Raw genomic sequence first — 23,475 nt, 5'->3', positions numbered from 1 at the left:
ACCTGCTTCTCCCACCTGCGCTCTGAGCGTTCCTTTCTGTCAGACTCGGCAAAAAGCAGGAGGTCGCAGGTGGCACCCTGATACCTGTAGGCCCCGAGAGGGTGGATGCGTGCTCGGGGGTGCTGCATCAAATTCCTGGGGCATTTGGTTTGTTTGCTTAAGGAATCTTGGTCTGGAAGCAGGTAGAAATTTGGAATCTTTCAAATGCTGCTGACTTCTGGTTTATTTGGTTTATTTCCTTTTCTGTAACCAGAAACAAAATTTGGCATACGGCTCTTCATCGGTAGTTTCAAATGTGGAGCTTTTGTGTGGGTTGCCCGTAGCTTTCATGTCAGAGATGAAGTGTTGGGGCAATGGCAGGAGACTTCAGTTGGTGTGAAATGCTGGCAGAAAAAAGGTGCCACATTGTCTTGGAAAACGAGGAAGACACTTTAGCTTGGCTTGCTCTTGCTGCAGAGTGCTTGGGAAACCTCCCATGCCTGAGTGGAGTTTTGTTTGTAAAGCCTTGGTGATGATCTGGTCGTACAGATAATCATTGCTAATATTTCAGTGAGGTTTTTTTAAATCAATACTCTTAGTGTATCTTAGTGGCTTCCAGCCAGGTCCTATGGGCTGGATGTTTCCAAAGAGACTCCTGGGCACTTTCCAGACAGTGATATTCCTAGATTTTCATCACTGCACATCAAGGCTTAGCAGCACCCCCCTATTATTTTAATTTTGCCCCTTCTATATTTTCCAATGCCCCATATTTTAATTCTAGCGGGCAGTGGGGCGATGTTGCAGTGGTGAGTCTCTGCAGTGGTACCCTACCCGGGGTTTAAATAATGCTGGCAAACAACTCTAAAAAGATTGTGCTGATTAGTTTCTTTTAAATTTAACCATATTACAACACTTAAAAATGGATGAGAAAGCCATGGTAGTTGCAGCCTCTTGTAAGTAATGTTTATTTGATTGGTCATATGAATAAATTGTAGCTCATTTAAGAAGGGAAGCTTTGAATAGATTACCCTGTCGGATTAGTGCCTTCGACTTTTCACCACTAACTTAATGACCAGAATGGATCAGGGTTATTTTTTAAAAAGTAATCCCGTGTCTGCTCCAGTAAGAGCTCTATACACAGAACTAAAATTTATTCTAACGGCACTTTAGGGGGGCTGCTTGCAGGATTGAATCCTTGACCCTTAGAAGAAAGGCATGAGGATGAAAATTCAGTGATTTAATATTTGTTGAATTTCTTCCATACATACCTATTTAATTGAATCCTCAGCTGTTGTTACACCATGGATTTAATTGATTTGTGTGAGCTTTGTTTACATCCCAAGGCATGTAAACTTTAAATTGCTTGCATAGTAGCTAATATTGATACAAAGTAATACAGTAGAAATTAATTGAACATTCCACTCTTCACTGGAATTAAGTCTAAAGACTTTTTTCCCCAAAAACCTGCTGTTGGAAGGGCTGCTGTGTTGCCAGTCCATGACTCTGAAACCATGGCTGATGTCCTACAGCATCCTCTGTATTTCTGTCAGTCTTTTTTCCCAGTGTTTCAGATTTACACCAGCAAAAAGCCATTTAGTGCCAGCCCTAAACTGTGTTCCAAGAGCATCCACCAGACCCACCAGCTCAGCTGCTGGAAGGGGAGTGTGAATCAATGCCAGCAAGGGTGCATGGGTGGCAGCAGGGTGGCAGTGCCATGGTGCAGGAGGTGGCTGTTAAGGCCTGTGGGGAAGGTTCCCCATTTTAGCAGTTGCTGGGTTTCCTGTTGTGGTTCTGTGCCACTCAGAATTGTCACAGCCTCCAAGGATGCCTTCGCTGCTGTGCTGCCCAACCTGGGCTTGAATGCAGTCAGTGCTTGAGCACTGGCACGGAAAAACCACCCTGCTGTGCCAAAATGCAGTAGGAGGGCTCTGCTTCATGGTGTTGGTGTGAGTCCCATGTCTGTAGGTAGGAGAACAACCCATACACTGAGCCATGGGGTTGTTGCTGAGCTGGAATGTAGTTAAAGCTTCTTTTATTTTTTCATTTTTTGATCCAGATCACATGGCATCTGTATTTTAATTTACTGTTGCAGTGTAATTGTCCTGCTATTTAGAGGGATATAGTCATATAGAACTATATGTGATGTTCTACATGGGATGAAATACACAAGGAATGATCTCCTGTTCTGGCTTTGATACTACATTCAGAGTCTTGGTGTTCTTCAAACAGGAGTTTTTACTGATGAAATTCAGAAAATGCAGTGCATTATAGCATTGAAACATGTCTGACTTATTTTGCTGGACCCATTTTTTTTCCTTTAAAATATTTTTTCCCTTCTCTTTTTCTCTTTTGTTTTCTCCAAACAGGAAAAGAAAATACATTCAGCAGAGATTCTTCTTCATGTAAGTGTTATTTATGCTTGTTTATGAAATTACAAAAAGGCTTAAAAAACTCATTAAAACATTAAAATACTGAACACTTACCATCTGTTTGCAGAAACCAAGTATAGAGCATGCAAAAATAGGCTGTAGTTATACAGCAATAATGCTCAGCAACTGATATCTTAAATCTGTCTGTGCAGTTCTTCTGTGTGTATCACCACAGAATTTAGAAAACGTTGCAAAGCACTTTGCAGACATTTTAAGCAGCATGCCCATAAAGTCGGTGTGTAAATCCTGGAGGGATAATGTTAAAATGGTTTGCCCAAAGCAGAGGAGACACATAAGTGAGAGCTTGATTTAGCACCCCAGAGTCCTTGCTCCCCAAATGCTGTGACAGAGTCAGCTTTTGTGCCTTGGATCCTACAGAATCCAAGCTCTGCCCATAGAGCCATTTGTTGTGTGCAGGTGTGTGTATGGGTAAGAGAGGGTGTCTGTGTGTGTACCTGGCCTCAAATGGCCAGTAAATATTTCAGGCCTTCTCTGCAACCTCTGGTGATGCCCATTGAGGCAAGAGTAGATGCCACCAGCCATTGGTGGGTACTGTTGCTAATGTTTTGTGGAAGCATTTGGCTCCAGCCTGGCTCTCAGTCTGGGGGAGCCTGTTAAACTATTCCTCGTGGGACTGAGAAAGCTGCATGCCATAAAAACCCAACAGGTTTTTTTCCACACCATCTAGTAACCTGGTTTTCGCAGATCTCAGCTTTGAAAACTGTTCAGTAGTACAGAAAGCTCTGCTCTGGTATTTCTTCCTAGTAAATAAATCTGATTAAATGTTTTACGGGGCTGCATAGATGAAGACTCTCATTGCCTTTATGCAAAATTAGCTTAGCAAGGAGAACGACTGCATTGTTCCCAATGCAGGGCCCGCTTCGCATAACTTCCGAGCATGTACTGTGTCCAGTGGCATGGCAAGCCCACGAGCACTCACCTCAGGCTGATTTCCCATAAATCAATTTTTTTTTTTTTTAACAACTTGTATCTCGGAATTGCAGCACTATGCTTGCGTAGCAACTTGCTGGTTAATATGTAGCGAAATGCCGTGTGGTAACAAATGTTTTTTTTTTGCTATTGTTGAGCTGGAATGTTAGTTCAGCTTCTAGATAAAAGTGGCTTGCGCAAGGCGTCCCGGTAGACCATGATTTCTGTGGCTTGTACAGTAGTTCTGTAGGCAGCCGTGTTCTGCTCTTCCTCTCCCCTGTGCTTCCCTTCATCTTCCTCGTGAGCGAGGGGTGGGCTGATGGAAAAGCAGGAGCTGCCCTTGGCATCCTGCAAAACACCAGTGTGGGGTTCTTATTATGCTTGTTGCTAGTCAAGCATCTGTTGAAAACACTCTTTATTCTGGTTGTGCTGCTAGCAGAAACATTGTTAGATGCTTTATTTAATAGCTTTAAACCACAAGTGTTCTTTGGCTGGTTTTATGGATAAGACAATCTTTAAAAAAAACCAAAAAATTCAAAACTAAAGTATTCCAGTACTAAGTGAAGGATACCCCACCAAAGATTAAAGAATCCTCCTTTCCTCCTAGCTGAGACTAGGTTAAGCATTTGTATCTTTGAGAAGGTATATCATCATTTTTACATGGTAACAGAGAAGAAAAAAATACAGAAGGTTTTTGAGTATGAACATTTGTAGCTCATTATTTCATTCTAGAATGGAAAATTCAAATCTCTTGAAAATCCTGTGAAGCATATGCTTCCCATAGATTATAAAGGGGAAATGGTGAAGCAAAAACCCCATTAAGGGAAGAAGCTCCCAAATAGAGAAGAACCCAAAGAGGTGAACCCTACAGCAGTGACTGTAGGGTGTCTGGAAATTGCAGAATAACCCCACAGTGCAGATCTGGGGAGTTTTGCTTATAGATTGCAGTATCCCAAAGAAAATTCCTAAGTCCAATACATACACTCTAAAATGAGTAATGAAAAGTCAGTGGTCCAGAGGCCATTTGCAGTGCAGCCTTCCATCACATGCTGTGGCTTTTTGATGGCTGACGGCAAGCTTTGAGCACCAGAGCCTCTCTCCTCTGGTTCTGTGCATGAAATATTATGACTTTGACTGATAACTCTGTTTGTGCCTGCCTGTGCATTGGCTTCCCTTGGCTTCTACAATGGTGGGAGTTTCCAAGAGAGAGTTAAACGCTAGGGATGGGAGCATTGAGGTTACAGTGAAATGGCAGGATGGTGAAGCATCCAGGACAGAGGTCTCTCCCAGCTCCTGTTCAGAGGTGGCTCCTGTGGCAGTGAGAGCTCAGTGGGGATTAACCCCTCAGGCCCTGGCTTGGGCCAGTCTCTGTGACAGGACGTGACCACTTTGAGAAGGGGCTCTTTGTGATAGCAACCAGCCATATGTAGTTGTAATGATAAGAAAGGGACCATCTTATTTTAGTCTCTTTGCGACAAATACTACCACAATTCATTACTTTCCATCAGTGCCTCATCCTATGGAGGAATCACCACTGCCCATCTACATTGAGGAGGGGACAGAAGTCCCGATTGGTGAGTGCAGTTGGGATGGGATTTGTTTAAGGGAGGGTATTAAGGGTACTTGGGTTTTATATTCCTCACATTTGTGTGTACCCGTTTGTCGTTGAAAATGGTAAGGTCTGTTGCAAATGTTTTGGGGATTTAATTTTATATTCTTCTTTATTTTCTATTTGGAGCTCCTGAGAGTTGTTGAACACTGCTAGCATTGGTTTTCAGTTAATCATAAATCAAAGTACCTAATGTATGCAGTGACACTGAAAGCTTCTGTGCAGAATGTCTTAGCACAAGGCTGAAGAAGACCATGAGTATCACAAGAGATAGTTCCCACTTTGGCCTTTCACCTCAGTGTTGAGGGACTTAGCATAATCTGAGGTCTGGGTCAGCATTTTTGTTCTTGTTGACTCTCTCATGCCCAGCACCCAGTAGACTCACATTGTCCACACCACTGCACAGGCAGAAGAGAGGCAGAGAGGTTTGCCATGCACCTTGGAGTGCTTCACACCCAGCTCTGAGCTCTGCTGTAGATGTATTGTCAGTACCTGGATGTATAGGTTGAGTGCTGTTTTGGGGCTTTTTTAAATAGGGAAGCAGTCTTGAAGATAACCCATAAAAGAACACAACTAAAAGATCATTAAGTTGGACTGTTGTGATCTTTTTGGACAGTGGAAAGTTGGGATGGCAAAATTTCCCTGAGCCCCATTCTTATACAATCTCTTCTGGACTGCATACAGTAAGTGTGCCTTAGCTCTCACCTTGGGAATCTTCCCTGTTTAGTAGATGTGTCTCTTCAAACAACTTTTTCTTATTATATATCCTGAATTTTTCCATTCCTAAATTCAATCAATTGCTTCTTGTCTCACTATCTTTTGAGCTAGATTAATTACCTTCCTCTACACACAGTACCTGGAAGGTATTTATAGCTGGATCTCAGCCCAGGAGTCTTCTCTTTTATAGAAAATATTAATTTTAGCTCTCTTACTCTCTCCTTAGATCACTTTTGTTGTCCTTATTTGTATTTCCTTTAATTTCTCTATCTCCTTTTTAATCTGTGGAGATTTGAACAACTCATAATTTGTTCACTGTGGCTGTTTTGACATAGCACTATGCTTTAGATTTCCTATCACCCCTTCCCTTGTCCACATCCAGAAATAGCTTAGCCTTTGACCCTTCTGCATCACTCAGAAGCATCACACAGAGAAACTCTATTACTTGGCTGATCTTACCTGCAGTCGCCTTTAGGTTATTCTTGGATTCATGGCTTTCCTAGCTGTTCCTCAGGCAATGTTACTGCTCTCATGGGATGTTGGGCTTTATACTTCCTAGCACTAAATCCCCAACCCATTGCTTGCCATTTATTTTATCCAGGAATATTTTGAAACAGTATGCCATTATTTATTTTAACACCCTGGGATTTTATCATTTACATAGAAATTGTTACTGTTTTACCATATGTAGAGAAAAGTACTTAAAATTTTAAAATTTTGATACCTACTACAGCTGTCTTTTGCATGTTAGTCCAGCTTCATCATTCTTATTTGTATATCTTCCCTGATTTTCCTTCCTCTAGTTAAAAATGTTCATAAAAACTGGCAGGTTTAGCCTTCTCCTTGTCTTCATTTTGTCCCTTTCCTCATTATACAGTAAGAACATTCTTCTATGCATGGCATGATGTGGTGTTTCCCATAGCAGATCACTTTTTCCTCACCTCTGCTGGGGCTGTAGTCAGCTGAACATCTGCTGGAATTAGACCTCTCTTGTAGAAGGTTCTCTGTTAAGGTTCTGTCCTGGCCCCTGGAGTTTCATCTTGTGTTTCCCATGCTCTGAGGAAACCTGGACCACTGAGTTGGTGGCACCTGCACCACGAAAAATACTGTAAGGCTGGTGAGTCACAGAACTGACCAACCAACCAACCCAAAAACCCCAAGTATGAGTGGAAAGCTTTTTAGAGGATGTTTGTTCTGTGCTACAAAGCAGGTTTGTTGGATCAGGCTCTGAAGTGCAGCACCAGCAGTGAAACAGCCAAATTGGGCTGGAGAGGGCACCGTGTTTGCTTATTCTAAATAAGTGTCTGGACTGTCAATACAGCCAGCTGTGGTCGAGGAGCAATGAGTGGAAAAAGTAAATGGTGCAGAGATGAGGGCAAACCACAAGCTCTGGGTTTGGTATCTGAATGTCTGACGTGGGTCAGGGCTTTTAGATGCACATCTAAATCAAGGTAGGAAGCAGCAGCAAAGTTCTGGTCTGGGTCTGGGTCTTGGTATTGATCCTGCTTTCCATTGATCTCACCAGTGTAATTCACATCCAGGGTGCCCATTTGTAGCTGTACAGACCAGAACAGGAATAAAATAAAGCCCTGTCTTCATTTAGGCTGGAGAAAAATAGCACACAGTGCAGTTGTTAAAACATTTCATTCAGCACAACCATCATTTACTTTTAAAAGGTTGTTTGGAGAAGTTAGGTTAATTCCTCTTGTGAAACACATTTTGGCTGCTATATGGCATACATACTATTCTGACCCAGGCCTGACTGGTGGTGGTAGATTGCTTTGTAGCTTCTGTGTTTATTAAAAAAATAGAAAAATCAGTAGACTCAGATTTTTTCAGAGTCTAAATTTAACAGTGCTAATTATTTCAAGCAATTTTAAAAGGAACATAAGTCTCACTTGTTTATTACAGCTGCTTCATGAAAACAGCAGCTACAAATAATGCTCTATAATGAAAATCTAGCTAGCACTGTCATGAATTAGCCAATAAGAGAATGAATGTTTGGGATTTGGTCAAGGGCAGCATTTCCTTCTCTGGCAGGAGAGTCCTTGCATTGAGGTGAAGGTGATTATTACCTAAATGCTGGTTTTATTTCCTTGGGTGAAATGAAGACTGACAGTTTTGCATAGATGAATATGACTTTTGATTGGAAAAAGTAATAGTAATAGTTATGTACTTTTGCCTTTTCTTGAACACATTCCTAGAGGAAGGTAGCTGAGTGAGATGCAACGAATGTTTTAATAAAGATATTTATGAGGAGATGGGGAATATGTTGTGACCATTAGCAAAGAACTATGGAGCAGTGACAAAAAAGTGCAGGTCAAATGCTGGGAGTGTTGGTTCAGGCACAATTTCAGCTATCGCCCACTCAACTAAAGAGTTCAGGAGATTCAAGGTGAGGAAATAGGCAGAGCAGGTCCTTATTCCCCACAGCCATTCATAGTACAGTCATGCCCATATTCTTCCATCACTGTTGTGTTAAATGCTAAAGAAAAAACCTGAAATGACACAGTCCAGATTTATCTTTTGTAAAGCAAAAACACAGGGAAAAATATTTGTATTGGTAATAATTGCATTTGGTCTATACAGGAAACCACTGAAGGAATAATTGTGTCCTTGGGGATCAGAGCAGTAGAGCTTTAGGCTGAAGTGTTTATGTTTTGCCTTCCAAGTCACATTTGAGATGTTAATGTTGTTTTATACCTATGAAATTAGCTCAAAGACATACAAATTCAGGATATAATTCTCAACTGATTTATTCCAGCATAGTTTTGTTGATTCCAGTAGCATTGCTATTGCTTTATTGTGCAAATTATGTCAGAAGTCAGGCCCTCTTTTTCAGGAATCAGCCCTGCTGGCCTTCAACCCCGTTCACTTCTGCTGCAGCTCTGAGTCCCTACGTGGACAAAATCTGAATTAGCCACTTCCATCTTTCTGATCCACTTTTGCTAATGATAGCACTGGCTTCAGTGTACTTCTGTCAAATGTATATAAGTGTTAAGTAGCCCTTACCTCTACAGGATTCTTACCCCCATGAAGTCATCTGGGTAGGGTGGAAAGCTCCATTAGAACTCTGTTGAAGCCATGTTGTCCTGATTGTCCTCACAAGTCATGGTCAGCCTGGGCTCATTTGAGGCATCTTGATTACAAGAGAAGAATTTTCTTGAAATTGCACACAGTTTCTTCTGCCACTACTCAGTCTCTGCTTTTAAGCCTCTCTGATGTTTTCTTCATGATGAAAATTAGATTTCTAGTCTACTGCTCTTGGGCAGACTCACTCAAAGAGAGAAGCTGTGTTACTATTCATGTTTCCTTTCATAAGAGAGAGTGCCCCCTTTCCAGGCCAGAGTAGTATTTGACACCCTACAGGGAGCTGGCTCTGTGTCTCTCTGGGAGATTGCCTTCCCTTGCAGGAGAAGAGAACCTTTTTTGTCACACGTGCTCCATGGTTTGCTCTTTCATGGGGAGCTGGCACACAGAAAGCTCGATTTTTGCCAGGTACTGAGTGCCTTCTGCAAGGTATTGAGTGCCCTCCTGTCCTTTGCAGCCAAAAAGGAGTTGATTGCTCTTGGCATCAGTCAAATCTGGACTCAGAAGACCACAGGTAGTATTTACCAGTTATTTATGTGCTTTTGCATGCCAGAGTTGGTCTGAATTGATTTTCATTGCATACGAGAGATTTGAGGCGTTAGTGACACTTGCCTGCCACTAAAAACACTTCTTAAAAATAATAATAATACCATAATAAGCATGACATTTATTGCACTGCCATGGGGAAATTTGAAACCCCCAAAATTAACTAGAGTCCAAGTAACTATTAGCTCTTCAGAGCTAATGTGTGAGTTATATACCCTGAATGAGCACCATATGCCAGTTCATTGTGGCACAGTGAGTCACAGGACACATTGTGGAGAGCAATAATTGCTTGGCATGCACTGAAGCACTCATAAAGCTTTTTGTTTGGTTTTCTTAAAGGAATATGTTTGACAATAAAATGGGTATTGTCTGATATGCTGCCACCAGGGACTGTTGCTTTTTCTGTACCTAACCTGGAGCTCACCCATTGTCACTCACCACAGACCCCCTCAGTATCTTTGGCTTTCCAACTGCTTGTATTGTGTGTGTGCAGTACCAGAAGAGTGAAGAGTGAGCCTTCCATTTGGTATCAACTTGTCATTCTGTATTAATCTTCCTCTCCCTTTTCCTCCTCATCTTCTTTCTTGGTCCAATAGAGACATTCAGGTTGTTTATGTGGAATAGATGTTCATCCTGAGCAGCGTGAAGCAGTGGGATGAGTTGGGTTGTACAGTCTCCACACTTGGCCAGAGCTTGACCAGATGAGGCCATCAGCAAGCCAGTCTGATTTTAATGTTGGCCTTTCTTTGAGCAGGAGGCTGGGCAATGTGACCTCCAGAAATGCCTTCTACCCTGAATTACTTTATGGTTCTGTTTAATGCCCATTTCCTGTAGTGACTCAGCCATAGTGCCGTGCATGTCATTAACTCCTCACTCCCTGTCATTCATACCTGCATGGAGCAGGGGAGACCTCCTGAAGGTCAGTGAGGTGAGGTGACAGAGTTTTACTTACATGGGAACAATATCAAGATGTAAATGGTGACCTCAGATGAGATTAGTAGGTGAAATTTGGGTATCTCTGAAATTATTTGGAATTTGTAGCAGGATTTCACCTGAGTTCTCTTCAAATCTTCAGTAGGTTCCAACTGAAGTTATCAATTGAAGAGTTTAAAGCATAATTATATCAGGAAGCATTTAGAAGTAAATATCACCCTTTTTTTTCCCCCTTTTCAGTGACAAATCTCATTCTGTAGCAGCCTTGAAGAGAGCTTTGGGGTATTTAGGATTTAGTGAGCCACCAAGTGCCCTGGCTGGGCCGTTACGTGCTGGTTTCCTCATGTGGCTGTAACCACGTGAGGGAGTTAATGCTGCACAGAGCATCTGCTCCTCAGCTCAGGGCTCTCCCAGCCCTGCAGCTGTCTGCCAGAAAGCTGGGACGTGCACAGGGGCATCTGCCAGCTCCATTGGGCAGCAAATTTTCATGGTCAGCCCATATGTTAGCCAAAAAAACGCCCTTTGTCAGAACAATGTTATTTTAATTGTGCTGAGGGAAAGCAAGATTGCACTCAGATTCACCATATCAGCCATGGGGATTTTGGACAATGATGTATCTATTCTAAGGCAAAAAAACCTTCAAAAACTCCCTTAGTGGGAAAAAGAAATGGGAATATTTCTTGTCCCCTTTTATACTAGACAGGATTCTAAAGTCAAGATTTAACAGGGTAGACTTGCTTTCACTGCTGCCCTCCCTTTTCTGTAACCACATACCTCTTACAGATCCTGCCTAAATGGTGCAGGGTACTGCTCTTTCTAGTGTGAAAAGGGTTTTGTGCCTGGTGGAGGGAATATAGCAATGGGAGATACTGTTGCTCAGTAGGGTTAAAGTTGCCTTCTCCACTGCTCTTTGTGCAGTACACAAGCAATAGGTTACAAGTCAAATTCCATGGACAGTGAGTATCCAAATGTGGAACTTCAAGCAGTACATCTGACTTTGAATCACCTAGGTGATTTCTCCTTCTGTAAAGCTATCACAAGTTCCAAAAATTCAGACAAGTCAACTAAAGGAAGCCTCTCACTTTCTACCATTACTTTGCACGTGAAGTGGTTTTGTCACTCTCTCAGCTGCTTGTCAGGGGCCTATTGTTTGCAGTTCCACTTTAAACAATTTCCCACCTGTCCGTTATTAACTTTTGCATAAGAAAACCAAGTAGTAAAAAATAATTGTAGTCATGATGAAGACAGCTTTAGGTAATAAAGTTAATGTGCCATATTGGTATCCTATTTGAATGTGTTCACAAAGATGAAATTGCATTAAGAGAAATCCTTAGCTGGTAACAGGAGTAAGTTCAGTTTATAGTAGTCAGGCCAGGACTATAAAAGCAACCTACAATGAAACCACCAGCTAGCATTTGTGTGAAAAGATAAGAAGAGATGGAGAAAAATACTCAGGCTGTTCGCATGCTGTATTTGGGGAAGCTTACCTGCAAAAGCCAACAAAAAACAAGTAAGAAGTACCTGTAGGCTGTGAGATTGACCCTGGTATGAAGATGGGACTGCAGATACTTGTGTCTTGTGTTGGTGTCAGCCTTTGCTCTAATACAATTCCCTTTGGAGGCTGCAATTCGAGAGTGAATTCTGTGAGGCTTTTGTCCAAGTAGTGTGTGAGCCCAGGGTTTTGTTCCTGCTTGGTGTGTGCTCTGCACTTTGCAGACCGTGGTATGCAGAAGTGGTTTATGTGTTAGTTTCCTTGGAAAAGTGAAGTATTTGCTCTGGCACTGTTTGGTTTTCATATCTCTTTACATAAAAATGAGCACAGCTCTCGGTCTGTGAAAGCAAATGTCAGAGACCCATGGCAAAACTGAACTGAAAATACACCTCTGGTTGGGAATCAGTCTGAATCACGTGGTATTTAAAAACATGGTGGTTTAGTGCTCAGTACCAAAGGATCTATTTGCAGCTCAGAACTTTATTTCTTTATTTTGGTCAAATAATGCCCATTGCAAGGCGTGTAGGACATAATGCTATCCTTTCTCAAATGGCCTCCAGGAGCACAGTGAGTGGCTCTGGGCAGCCAAGGAAATTGAGAGGACGGGGCTGCAGCTGGAGACAGAGCCAAGGCTGTTCTGGGATTAAACAAAACATACCATTGTCGGGCCGTGCAAGCCAGCACCTGGCACCAGCTGCAGGAGAGCAAATAAATATCATAGTGGCTACAGAGCTTCACTTTTTTGTGTGTGTGAAAGTCTATGTTTCACCAATCTGTTTTGCAAAGTTGTGCTCTCCCTGAGCTTGTTCATCAGCTTTGCCACTTCTTCTTTTTGCATGTCTCCTGCAGACCCGCTCGTGCTGCTGCGCTGCCGTGTCAGTGGTTTCCATTTCATTTCCTGTGTGAAACTTCATGCGCCTAAAGTTTTTGTTCCCTTTTTTTTTTTCTTCTTGTTTTTTGCTTGAAGGAAAGAAAACAACAACAGTAAATTAAACCTCAAGGTGCTCAGGAAATCTCTGTGGCTGAAGGCCTGTGAGAGGAGGTGCCCTGGCAGAGCACCCCAGTCACCTGAGTAGCCTGGTTCATCAGCAAAGGGCTGATGCTCCACTTCTTAAAAGATTACAGCTAATTTCTGTCACTGAGTCGTATTTTTGCTGATATTTACTGCCAGCATGGAGGAGAAGTCAAGGCTAAAATCAAAAGTAGCTCCCTCTCACCATTAAGTTTTAGTGCTCACGGCCCAGCCCTCAGGGCTTTGTAACCTGCTCAGATTTTATAGCCCTGTAATGGGACTAACACTGCGGATCGCGTGCATGTAATAGCTGTTTTCCTGGTGCAGGTTGGCTGGCTGCTTTCCACCCGCAGAGCTGTGTTGCACAACTCTTCCTTCCATTAATGTACTCTAGAAAAAAAAAATAATCAGGTGTTGAGCAGATGGGGCACAGGAACAAAGGAGAAGAAAGGATTGTTCCCTTCCACTGGTGGTGTGGGGATCTAGATTTCTGGGAATAAGGTGCTGTGTGACATGTTTGTACAGCTGCCACAGGTGGGATAAAAATCTGTCCTCAGTTATTGTTTAAGATGAATGGATAGAGGCAGTAAAAACACAACTCTGGCTTTGTGTGGGGGTGGCCTAGGCAGGTATGGCAACAGCTGATCAAAGCCATTGCTGGGTATAGAAGACTCTACTTGTTTCTCCAAAAATGTGTAATCTTACACATCCATCTGTTTTTTACTTAGTTAGAAAGCATAATGAAAAAGTACAGTACTCCTTAATTGTGAGAAAGCCCTAAACATTAGCATTGGTAAACTCAGTTAATTTAAGGCTAAATTTAGAATTAGCATGAAAGAAAAAAATAGGTGAGGGTGAAATTATTTATCTCCAAGAAAAAACTACTTTGATATAATGAATTCGTATGTTTTATTGCACATTTGCCTCACTAAATGACTACTTTATTGTTTATCTTCCCTGCTCAGGGGCAGTGCTCCATTATTGTAGCATGGAAATTGGCCGTCTGACATTATCATGTGTTGCAAGTGCCTTGCAGAAGTGTCACATAGGATCAATACACTATTAATCACATGCAAAAAATTCAATAGGCACAGTGCACACCACTGGCTGTTTGAGTTCATAAACTTTGTGAGCTTTAGGGGGTTTGCCTTTTTTATAGCAGGATGAAGGACATCCCTTAATTGATTTTGATGTGGTTCATTTGTGGCAATAGAAATTATTTAATTAACACCATGCTTGATAGAGAATTTCAATCCATTCAGATGCAGACCTTCAGAATTGAAAGTAAAATACAACAATGCTTGTTCCCTTGGTCAGAAGGTGTATAACTTCAGGGTGCGAGGAGGCTGAAGGGTTGAGGATGTGCACAGCTTGTTGAATCTTCTTCAACCATGCCCATCTTGCTTGGAAAGCCATCAGCTTGCTACACCACATGGATAGAATGCATTTGGTTAAGGGTCCTCTCATAAAGACAAAGAGGTGGTGTCACCCAGAGAAGGAATGGTTTTCCACTTTCCCGGTGGGTGAGCTGGTAGAGCAGAGGGAGCAGGCAGGGATGGCAGTGGGAAGCTGGTGCTTCTTTCCAGCCTGTTGGCAGTCAGGAGGCTGTGAGCTGGCACACCCAGAGGCATTAAATTGGGTCAGCAGTTGGCCTCACGTGAGCAAACCCAAGTTTTAACTGGTTGTTCTCCTGCACAGAGTTACCAGCAGCTTCCCCTCAGTCTCTCTACCTCTGCCAACCCCTCGCTCCTTCCCTTGGTTGTCTTTGCCAGAGCAACCCCTTCTCTGAGGAGGGACAGAGCAGGAGCACCATGGCTGTCCAGACAGGACATTTGGGATACAGGAGACACTGAAATCCCACAGGGGATTTCAGCAGGACAGAGTCATGACCAGTGTGGCTCAGTGTGCCAGAGCTCCGCTGCATGCCATGCTCCTCCCTGCTGACTGCCAGCGCTGCCCTGTGCCATCTCCTGGGCAATCAGGCTCCATCCCTGAGCCTGGGAAGCATCATCTTTGCCTCAGCCCCTGTTTAGGGTCAGGGTCACGCTCCCTCTGAAATCCATTGGAATTTGTGGGTGTTCATTTTCCTCCTTTCTACCCCACACAACGGAAACGGAGTTTTTCATTTCCTCCTGTTCTGGGTTTAGTTGTAACTGCTTTGTTCTTTGACATAAATAAGTAGAACAAAATGAGCATCTAGAGTATTATGTGACTGCAGATTTTCTGCTGCTGAAATCTGAGCAAAGATGCAGGATTTTATAACAGCTTGGTGCTGTGACATGGTGCCTATTTGAAGCATTTGAAGAAAATGAATGGAAACAGCAGCAAGAAAAAAAGCGTGTAGGGAAAAAAAGATACCTTTTGTGCAGACCACAACTGATGAAAAAGAAATTGCATTAAGCCCTGGGCTTTTCTTTCAGAGTAGTCTTCAGCTTTATAAAGAAGTTCATTTTCCTCCTAGAAAATTTTTGGTAGCAGATTTTCCAGTCAGTCTTAGAAGACTAAAAAAAGCATCACAGTGAAAGAAAAGGAAATTATGAAGAAGTGAGAAGGGAGATGGAGAAATTTGGAGCAAAAACTAAGAAGAAAGGACAAATGGGTTCTAAGATTTAAATAACAACCCAAACCCAGGGAAAAGAAAAGAGGAGTTCCTTAAAGACAGAACAGTGAGCTGTAGTTCAGGGAATTTTTAGAGGCAGTTTTTAAGAGGAGGAGAGGCAGTGTGTGCAGTAAAGAGAGTGGTTTTATTTTCAGAAATTGTGGGTATCTTGTTCAATGAAGCAGAATGAACTTGGATATGAATTAGGGACAATAAGTGAAGTCAGGTGCTCCTTGGATTCTGGTGGGGCGTTGAGGGCTGGCAGACATAAAGGCTTTTTTTTCCTCCAGATCAGAAAGACTTGCACTGAAGCCATAAGTTTGATCAAGGGGCTGTTTATTTTAATCATGTATCGATTGGCTTAACCACACTGCCCTGAGAGGGAGGGAGAGCTGTCAACATCAAGAATTACAGCTTTCAAAGTTCCAAGTAATCCTAGGAAACGCGCCAAACATAATAAATGCACTTTTATTTGGGACTTGATCCTACTACTGTTGAAATCAATAGCAGTTTTTCCATTGCTCTCAATGAAAGTGGAAGCTGCTTATTTGAAGACCAGCTCTGATCCAGCAATCAGGGCATCTAATTTTGAAATATTCATGAATGTGAATGTAAAATAATAATAATTTTTTCAAAGAGCCAATCCACAAATAGATTGGCAGTTCTGGGAAAGCTCAGTTTTTAAGGGAGTGTTGACTTCAATTTGCAGGATACAAAATAAATGACAGAAAATAAGATAGATGGCAGTGTCTAAAGAAGCAGTGAGCTTAAACAGGGTTAGAAGAATTAATTATAATGTGGTAAACTGATGTCTTTCAAAAGTCATTGAGGCAGAAAAGGATGAGAAGCTCAAGATATACATTCTGCACAGGCTGAACTTACTAGAGAAGGGTCTTTGAAAGCAGAAGTAATGATGATATTGCAGAAATAGTCCATTAAACAGTGGTATAGCCATACAATTTTCTTCAAGCAACATTCCCATCAAGGTAAAAGAACTGAATGTGTACTTTGCTTTTAGTTTTCCAACAGAAATAGAAGCTAGAAAAAAACACATTCACTTACCACTCTAGTCAACAATTTAGTATGCTGATATTTTTAATCAAAGTTTATATGCATTGGCCAAAAAATAAGTATCTACTTTGCTGTGGCTTCTGGTGTTCACATGCAAGACAGGACATGCATTTTAGCATGTGTAAATATTTACAAATACATAGCTGTGTGTTCAGGCAGACTTTGATTTTCCCATTTCCATCAGCATTTGGAAAGATTTGATTTTTAGAGACTGTTAAATGAGGTGGCATCCATGATGTGCTTGTCCTCAAGGCTCCTCCTGGAAGGTGTTGCTGTGCATTGGTCGCTTGTGTCCGGCTGTAAGAAGCTTGGAGCGGATCATTACTGTAATCCCAAAGCAAAAACTGACCACAGTGTATTTTCAGATGTGTAATCCATGGGTTGTCTGACAAAAAAAGTCAGTGGTTCAGCAGTATTTGGAGTTGTGTCTGTTTTGACAACCAGCAGCTCCTGGCTGTGCTGGTGGCCTTCCCTCATGGGCATGGCTCACCATCTGCCCCCTCTGTGCAGCCTTCTCCTTCCTCTACCCCTCATGGTTTTTGCGTGTTATGAGGGATTGCATTTCAATGCCAGTATTTTTTTAAAGGGTATGGGTTATCTGAGGTGCAGGCTCCTGATAGCTGTAGCCCAGGGGATGGCCCAAGCCAAGCTGGCTGTGAAAGTGCTCCTTTTATGGAGATATTTTCACCTGTGCGTCAAAGACTGATCAGTCATGGGGCAGCAGGAGAGCCTGGGTTATTGCAGGGCATTTCACTGATGAAATTTGTACAAGTCACAGACACGTGTGGAAGGGCCTCCTGGCTGCACCAGTGAGCAGATACTTGAGAAGTGCAAAGTGCCCATGCTTGATCCCTTGTTCTGTTTTTCCATATTTTACCAGCATTGATTTGATAATTGATTACTCCATTCTCAGTTAATGAGGGTTTGTGCCAGTGTATGTGAGAGCAGTTCTGGGTCTGGCCCAGTCTGGATTTTTTCTCCCCTTTGCTATCGGATCAGGCCCTTGCAGTGTGACTGGGCTCAGCCTAGGGGCACACCATAAATAGCAGGCTTGACTGCTGCTTTTTATTTATCCATATTGAGTTCATCAGATGAAGCCAAAGCTTCCTGGGGCCATCTGAAGCTTCCTGGAGGGGGTACTCTCACAGTCAGATGTGGCTCCTGGAAGGCAGACGTGTGTCTCTGGGAGGCAGACACATGCCTCAGACTTGGATCGCTCCTTTTGGACTCAGTGGTTGTGAAAGCATTTTTTCACAATATATTTCCTTGGGGGAATCTGATGGGTTTAGATCTCGGATACCATCCCCACTAAGTGATACAGTAAAAATAACCTATTATTCTCTGTTTCTGACCTGGGCGGTGACAACATATTGTTTCAGCATCTCTGTCAGACTGTTTCCCTTAAGAGCCATTTTAGCCTCACCCAGTGGGACATAGCTAAAGGAAATGAAACTCCAACCCCATTAAGGAAAAAGACAATGCCTTTCACTAAACAAACTTACTTTTCTTGGCTTTTCTTCACCAGGGAGAATCGCCCCTACCCCCCACCCTTGCAGCCTTTGTAGACAGTTCCTGTAATTGGGAATGGCTGGGTGGACACCAATGGTTGGCAGCAAAGGGGGATAAATCCAACATCCCTTGAACGTGACATGGGCTGGGACCACAGTCCCAGGTGGCTACTTAGTGACAGTTCCTGTGGTACTGGTGGACAGTACGTGCCTGCCAGCCACAGCTGCGGTCTTCCAGACACAATTGGGATTTTGGCAAGTCTGTACACAGTGAAGCTGGGCTGTTGCTAATTTTGTGCAAGCCTTGGATAGGTAGTGTGCCCCTGTTCACTATTGAGAGCTGGTGACTGACACCAAAGTTTTGGTGGCTCATCTCCTGCCACCTATACAGTGAAATGACCCCAAAAGCAAGCATGACCTTGAGGGTTCATGGACTAAGGGAGAGATCACGATCTGTCACCACACACCAGCTGAGTCTGAAGCATAATTTACACTTACTAATTAGGTTTTCAAGCACAGCCATTAATTTGGGGTATCTTGACACAAATTAGAAATCCCTTTTTATAACGTAGTTACACTTACTTACAAAGAAAGAGTCTGCAAAGGCATCACTTCACATTTTGTGTGCTGCTAACTGGGACAAACCATAGGGTGATCACTTTGTCCCAGGGAGAACCAGGGTTTACAGAATGCAATCAACTAGTCAGCCTTCCAAACTCTGGGTAGAACTGACTAACACCTGGGTCAAAGTAAATCCACAGGCAAGAGGATTAGAGCTGGCAGGAAAATAAAGAACCCTGTGTCACAAGATAAAAGTAGATTGCAAAAAATTGCAATCCTGAAGAGTTTTTAATCTTAGAGGTGGCTAATGCTGAAGGTCTCCTTAGGTTTTTTTACATAAGGGGAGCCTGTGTTCCCAGTGGTCTGTTTCAGGGTATTTCCAGTATCAGTCTCCACAGGGAGCAGTTAAGCTCCTATTTCAAACCTAATCCTGCAGGGATCTATAAATCTATATCTCTGTGCCCTCTTAAGCAGGTTTATGGCTGTCCCACTGGTTCACCAAAAAACTGTGTGAAAAAAAGAGCATACCCTGAACACTAGGTGTGAGCCTCTCTCTTTTGCACACTTTCTCCCTCTGTTGATGAGTGTTTCAATAACCCCTGTGAAGAACAACTTCCATGAGATGATCCAAATGCCCTCCATTCCTCAGCCCAGAATAGCCTGTTGCCTGATGGTTGTGACATGCTCCAGTAAGATGAAAGATAGGGATTCAAGGAGCACAGACAGCAAAGAGGGCAAAAATGAGCTTTCTCCATACCTGGTAGCTGTTGCAGAGAGAGAACCTCAACCACCTCTTTGAAGAAAAGCAGTTATGTCCACTTTTTTTTTCTCCCTCAAGAGAGGACTCCAGGAGTTTATGCAGGATGGTGTCTGTTTGGGGTTTGGTGTGAGATGCAGGTTTCTCAGGGAGGTTAAGGCTGCTGTGAATCCCTTTTAGAGGCTCCTCCATTAATCTCCATTCATGATACCCAACTCAGGTGAGCCACTGTGAATCAAGCCCAAAAGCAACTAAGTGCCTAAACACTGTTACAGAGCCAGCCCTACCATTTTTATTCCATTACTGCTTTATCTCATACCATGTCTCTAACAGTGACCAACAGGAGCTATTTTGGCGGGATATGCCCTGCCTTCATCCCCGTGCAGTGGTGTGATGGTCCATCACCCTGTGATTCACTTTTTCCTTCTGTGAGCTCTCTCTGCTGTTGGTCACGAGGTATTGCAGTGCTCGTGTCACCAGTGGCCTGGTTTAAAAACCAATAGAAAGTCATAATGATTAACGTAGTGGAGATTAAAGTCCCTCTTCAGATCATGGCCTGATAGGCAGCTGCTGTCACAGTGCCTGCTTTGGAAGGCCACCAGTGGGGTGAGTGTGGAGCTGCTGTGGTTTGTGGCTGTGTTAGCCCTCTGAAACTTTCCGTGGTGAATGGAAAGCATTGCAGGTACAGTGATGCATATCTATCTCAAAATCTTGTGCAGATTAAAAACTTCCTGCAGAGCTAATGTCAGCTCAATCCTCGGGTCACTGCCATGAGCTCAGTCAGGTTAGAGATCAAAACCAGTGTGCAGGTATGGGGGAGGCTGGCAGCTATCAAACAGCATAATCTGCAGCATGATTTTTTTATGACTATACTCATAATGACATGTATAAGCAGCGAGTGGTTATGATCTGGAACAAACTTGCTTGTTTGCTTGGTTGTGGTGAAAATTTCAGTATCAACACACTATGCAATAATAACAGGTCAGAGCCAGCTGAAGTCACTTGAGTTATATGGGGAATTAATTGGCCACATATGCCTGACATCTCAGTTAACATAAAAGCTGTGAGTTACTCCTAAATTTTTTTCATTAGAAAATCTTGGTTAAAAAGGCACTTGTTAGAATAATTTTTTCTGTTATTATTTTTTAATGTCTATGATTTTGAGAATAAATTATATATATAAATTATTAAACCAGCTATGATTTAATATGACTCATGCCACTGACTTTTTAATTAACTAAGGAGCCATCGTTCTCAGCAAACTGTTCCATTGCATAGGTGTGCATTTCACAATAATTGAATATAAAGGCTTATTTCTGTCCCTTTATTGATGTCAAGGGAAAACAGTGCAGTTATGAAAATGGAATAAACTGAAAAGATTCCTTCAGTTCCTGCAGGCTGATTAGAACAAATGACTTTCCGTTGCAGTTTTTATGAATGTATAGTTTTCTGAAAGGTTTATAGTACTTGAGGGAATGGAAATTGCAGGCAGTAAATAACACAGGATCGCTCAAATTATTGGGAAGTAGAAGAATGGGTTTTATCTGGCAAGGTGAGATTTACCATTCTGTATTTCACATAAATGTTTTAGAAGGAGCCAGATGCAGTGATTTGTGCTTTATTTTGGGCATGGAAGCAGTGTTAGAGGCTTGCCCAGGAGCGCCACGTGCGGGAGCGGGCACGGGGAGCGCTGCTGGGGCAGCAGGTCAGCAGCGAGCAGTGCCAGCGCTTCACGGTGCTCTGCTCCGCTCTGCCTGCACAGAGGTGACCACACAGGCAGGGGGACTTTGCCTCTCCTGGTCAGTGAAGTCATCAGAATCATTTTCCTATCTCAGCTTAATAAACAACACTGTTTTGTATAGAACGAGTTTGGCTAAACAGTTCTGGCAGTGTTAAGAGAGCTCAGCTGGAAAAGACCGCTTAATAAACCCCTCTTGTTTTTCTTTTGTTCTTTCTCTGTGTAGAAAGCAGAAATATGGCAACAAAGGAAAAGCTTCAGTGCTTGAAAGATTTCCACAAGGACATCCTCAAACCTTCCCCCGGCAAGAGCCCGGGGACACGGCCTGAGGATGAGGCAGAGGGGAAGCCCCCGCAGCGGGAGAAGTGGGCGAGCAAGATCGACTTCCTGCTGTCCGTGGCGGGGGGATTCATCGGTTTGGGCAACGTCTGGCGGTTCCCGTATCTCTGCTACAAAAACGGCGGAGGTGAGTTCCCATCCACGCCCAGCAATCCCTCTCTGTGCCCCATGTTCACTGTTCTTCAGTGCCTTCATCCTGTTTTTAAGAAGATTGTTCATACCCCTGTTTTCTGCCTCCCTCACCAGTCTTCATGAGAGATTGTTTCACCACTGAATAGTTATTTGTAAAATTTTATTCGGGAAAAAAAAATGCAGCAATTTCTAATGTTGTGCTATTGAGCCTTTCCTGCTCTTTTACTTCTGCTACAACTAAGTTTTAACTGGAAGACATGCTATTAATATGGACCATTAGGATTTCAGACCAGGGGTTTTCAGAGTTAGAGCAGTCTGAGCCATATGAAAGTATTATGTGTCTAACAATCTGCCATTTTTATTGGAGATATTCACTTTAAAGAGGTAAGAATATGTCCTTTCCAGCCTATACTCATCCTTTTTGCCGAAAAAAATGAGCAAAAATACCCCAGAATAAAATTATTGCATAGTGATATTAAAGTATCGAATATCTTTCTTTATATGTGCCTGTTGCCACTTTTTGATGATCTTGTGTAAGTTCTGTTATTTAATCTCATTATGTACTATTGTATTTTCTCAACAGGTGCATTTCTTATACCTTATTTCATTTTCCTGTTTGGGGGAGGTCTTCCCGTGTTTTTCCTGGAGGTGGTGCTAGGACAGTATACCTCCGAAGGTGGAATTACATGCTGGGAAAAGATCTGCCCTATTTTCACTGGTTAGTACATCTTGTTGTGCTTTGCAGACCCCTCTGTAAGCCATATGTAGCAGCAGCATTCCCCTCATGCCCATTAACTCAGCTATTTGCTCTAGTAATTAAGGGTATGATATTGGTTCCTGGAAAGGTAGAAGTCAGAGAGTCTGAAGGACAAAGTGAGATATTGATTTTGATGCTATCAGCTTGTTAACTGCCAAAACTGCCAATAACCAAGAAAGAAATTGCATATTATGGCTTTTAAGGCAATTGCACATTTTGTTTACAGGTATCAGAGAAAGTGTCGTCTTGGAAGGCTAGATGGCGTTAACGAAACCATCTTTGAAATGTTATTTTGGTCTGGAAATTAAAATCCGTCTTCCATGTGAAAGTTTATCATTGGCATCATCTGTCTGCTACTGATAGAGTCAAAACCTGGACAGCATTTTTTGGTGGGATTCAGGAATAGGGCTTTTGTCATAACTGAGCAGGTCCTGGCAAATGTTGGTCTGATGTTATCAAAGGGCCTTTGCCTGCTCAATGCTCACAGGAACAGTGTGAAGGCTGCTCTGGAAGTTAGCTAGAAGGAAAAATGAAAGGTTAGAAAAATGACAGAGAATGCCAGTCTTATGTGTAGATTGCCCTTTACAGCTGGACAGCACAGGCAGAATAATTTGAAATAACAACACTAAACCTGTGGCCCTGTTCAAATCCCATTTGGAGAGAGTGGGCACTTCACACTGCTGTGTCTCTAGCTCTGCCACTGTTGCTGTTCCAGGCATCTCTCTCCCCTGATGTCACCCCAAGCAGAAGTGGGGGTTTTCTCTGAGGCTCACCCTCCCACCTAGTACTCAAAATGCTGCTGAGGGTGATGTAATTGTGCTGCTTTAGCTTAATTTTCTTCCTCCTCCTCCCACTTTTGTGAAAACTTTTTTTTTCTTTTTGAGGAGGAGGAGGAGGAGTAAGGAATGTTCCTTGTTTAAATAGCAATCTCCCAGGCATCCATAAAGAGAAAGTGCAGCTAATGTGACTAGCTGTATATGCTGAAAGAAATGCAGATGTACAGAATAAATAGAACTTGCTCTGCTTGTTTCCATCTGACATGAAAATAATCTCTGGTGATAAAGACTCCTGCTGCAGCAAGCTTTTAAACTGTAAAATATGAGGCAGTATATTTTATATATAAAAACCCCAAGTGCTGGAATATCCATCAGAGTGATGTTAAAGGGAGCCTCACAGGTTCTTGTAAGAGACAGCTCTAAATTTTTAAAGGAAATATTTTTATTTTGCTTGTGGTTCATAACTGGCAAACTGTGCAAGCAGAGATTGATCCAGGTAA

The 23,475-nt window shown here is 42.6% G+C and overlaps 2 protein-coding genes across 17 annotated transcripts in view; both read left to right on the top strand.

The window, feature by feature from the left end:
• The window catches only part of CCDC174 (coiled-coil domain containing 174), a 336,009-nt gene that overhangs the window by 1,929 nt on the left and 310,605 nt on the right, over positions 1-23,475 (top strand). The window lies entirely within an intron of this gene.
• Positions 1-23,475, top strand: part of SLC6A6 (solute carrier family 6 member 6) — a 92,168-nt gene that overhangs the window by 37,566 nt on the left and 31,127 nt on the right. For 4 of the 16 annotated variants that reach the window (XM_026794413.2, XM_074550581.1, XM_074550580.1 and 1 more), the window contains exons 2-6: positions 2,346-2,381; positions 4,847-4,912; positions 9,212-9,268; positions 21,198-21,437; positions 22,026-22,160. In XM_026794413.2, coding sequence (XP_026650214.1) covers positions 4,858-4,912; positions 9,212-9,268; positions 21,198-21,437; positions 22,026-22,160 — 487 coding nt within the window. In that variant the 5' untranslated portion in view covers positions 2,346-2,381; positions 4,847-4,857. Of the gene's footprint in view, positions 1-2,345; positions 2,382-4,846; positions 4,913-9,211; positions 9,269-19,500; positions 19,916-21,197; positions 21,438-22,025; positions 22,161-23,475 lie in introns of those variants that run through there. The other 12 variants (XM_074550588.1, XM_074550587.1, XM_074550579.1 and 9 more) reach the window with 5 other exon arrangements.

The sequence above is a fragment of the Zonotrichia albicollis genome, chromosome 12 (genome assembly GCF_047830755.1).
Source record: "Zonotrichia albicollis isolate bZonAlb1 chromosome 12, bZonAlb1.hap1, whole genome shotgun sequence".
In the NCBI taxonomy this organism is placed as follows: domain Eukaryota; kingdom Metazoa; phylum Chordata; class Aves; order Passeriformes; family Passerellidae; genus Zonotrichia; species Zonotrichia albicollis.
Note: the sequence above shows the minus strand (reverse complement) of the source record. Positions and strands in the feature narration are given on the sequence as shown.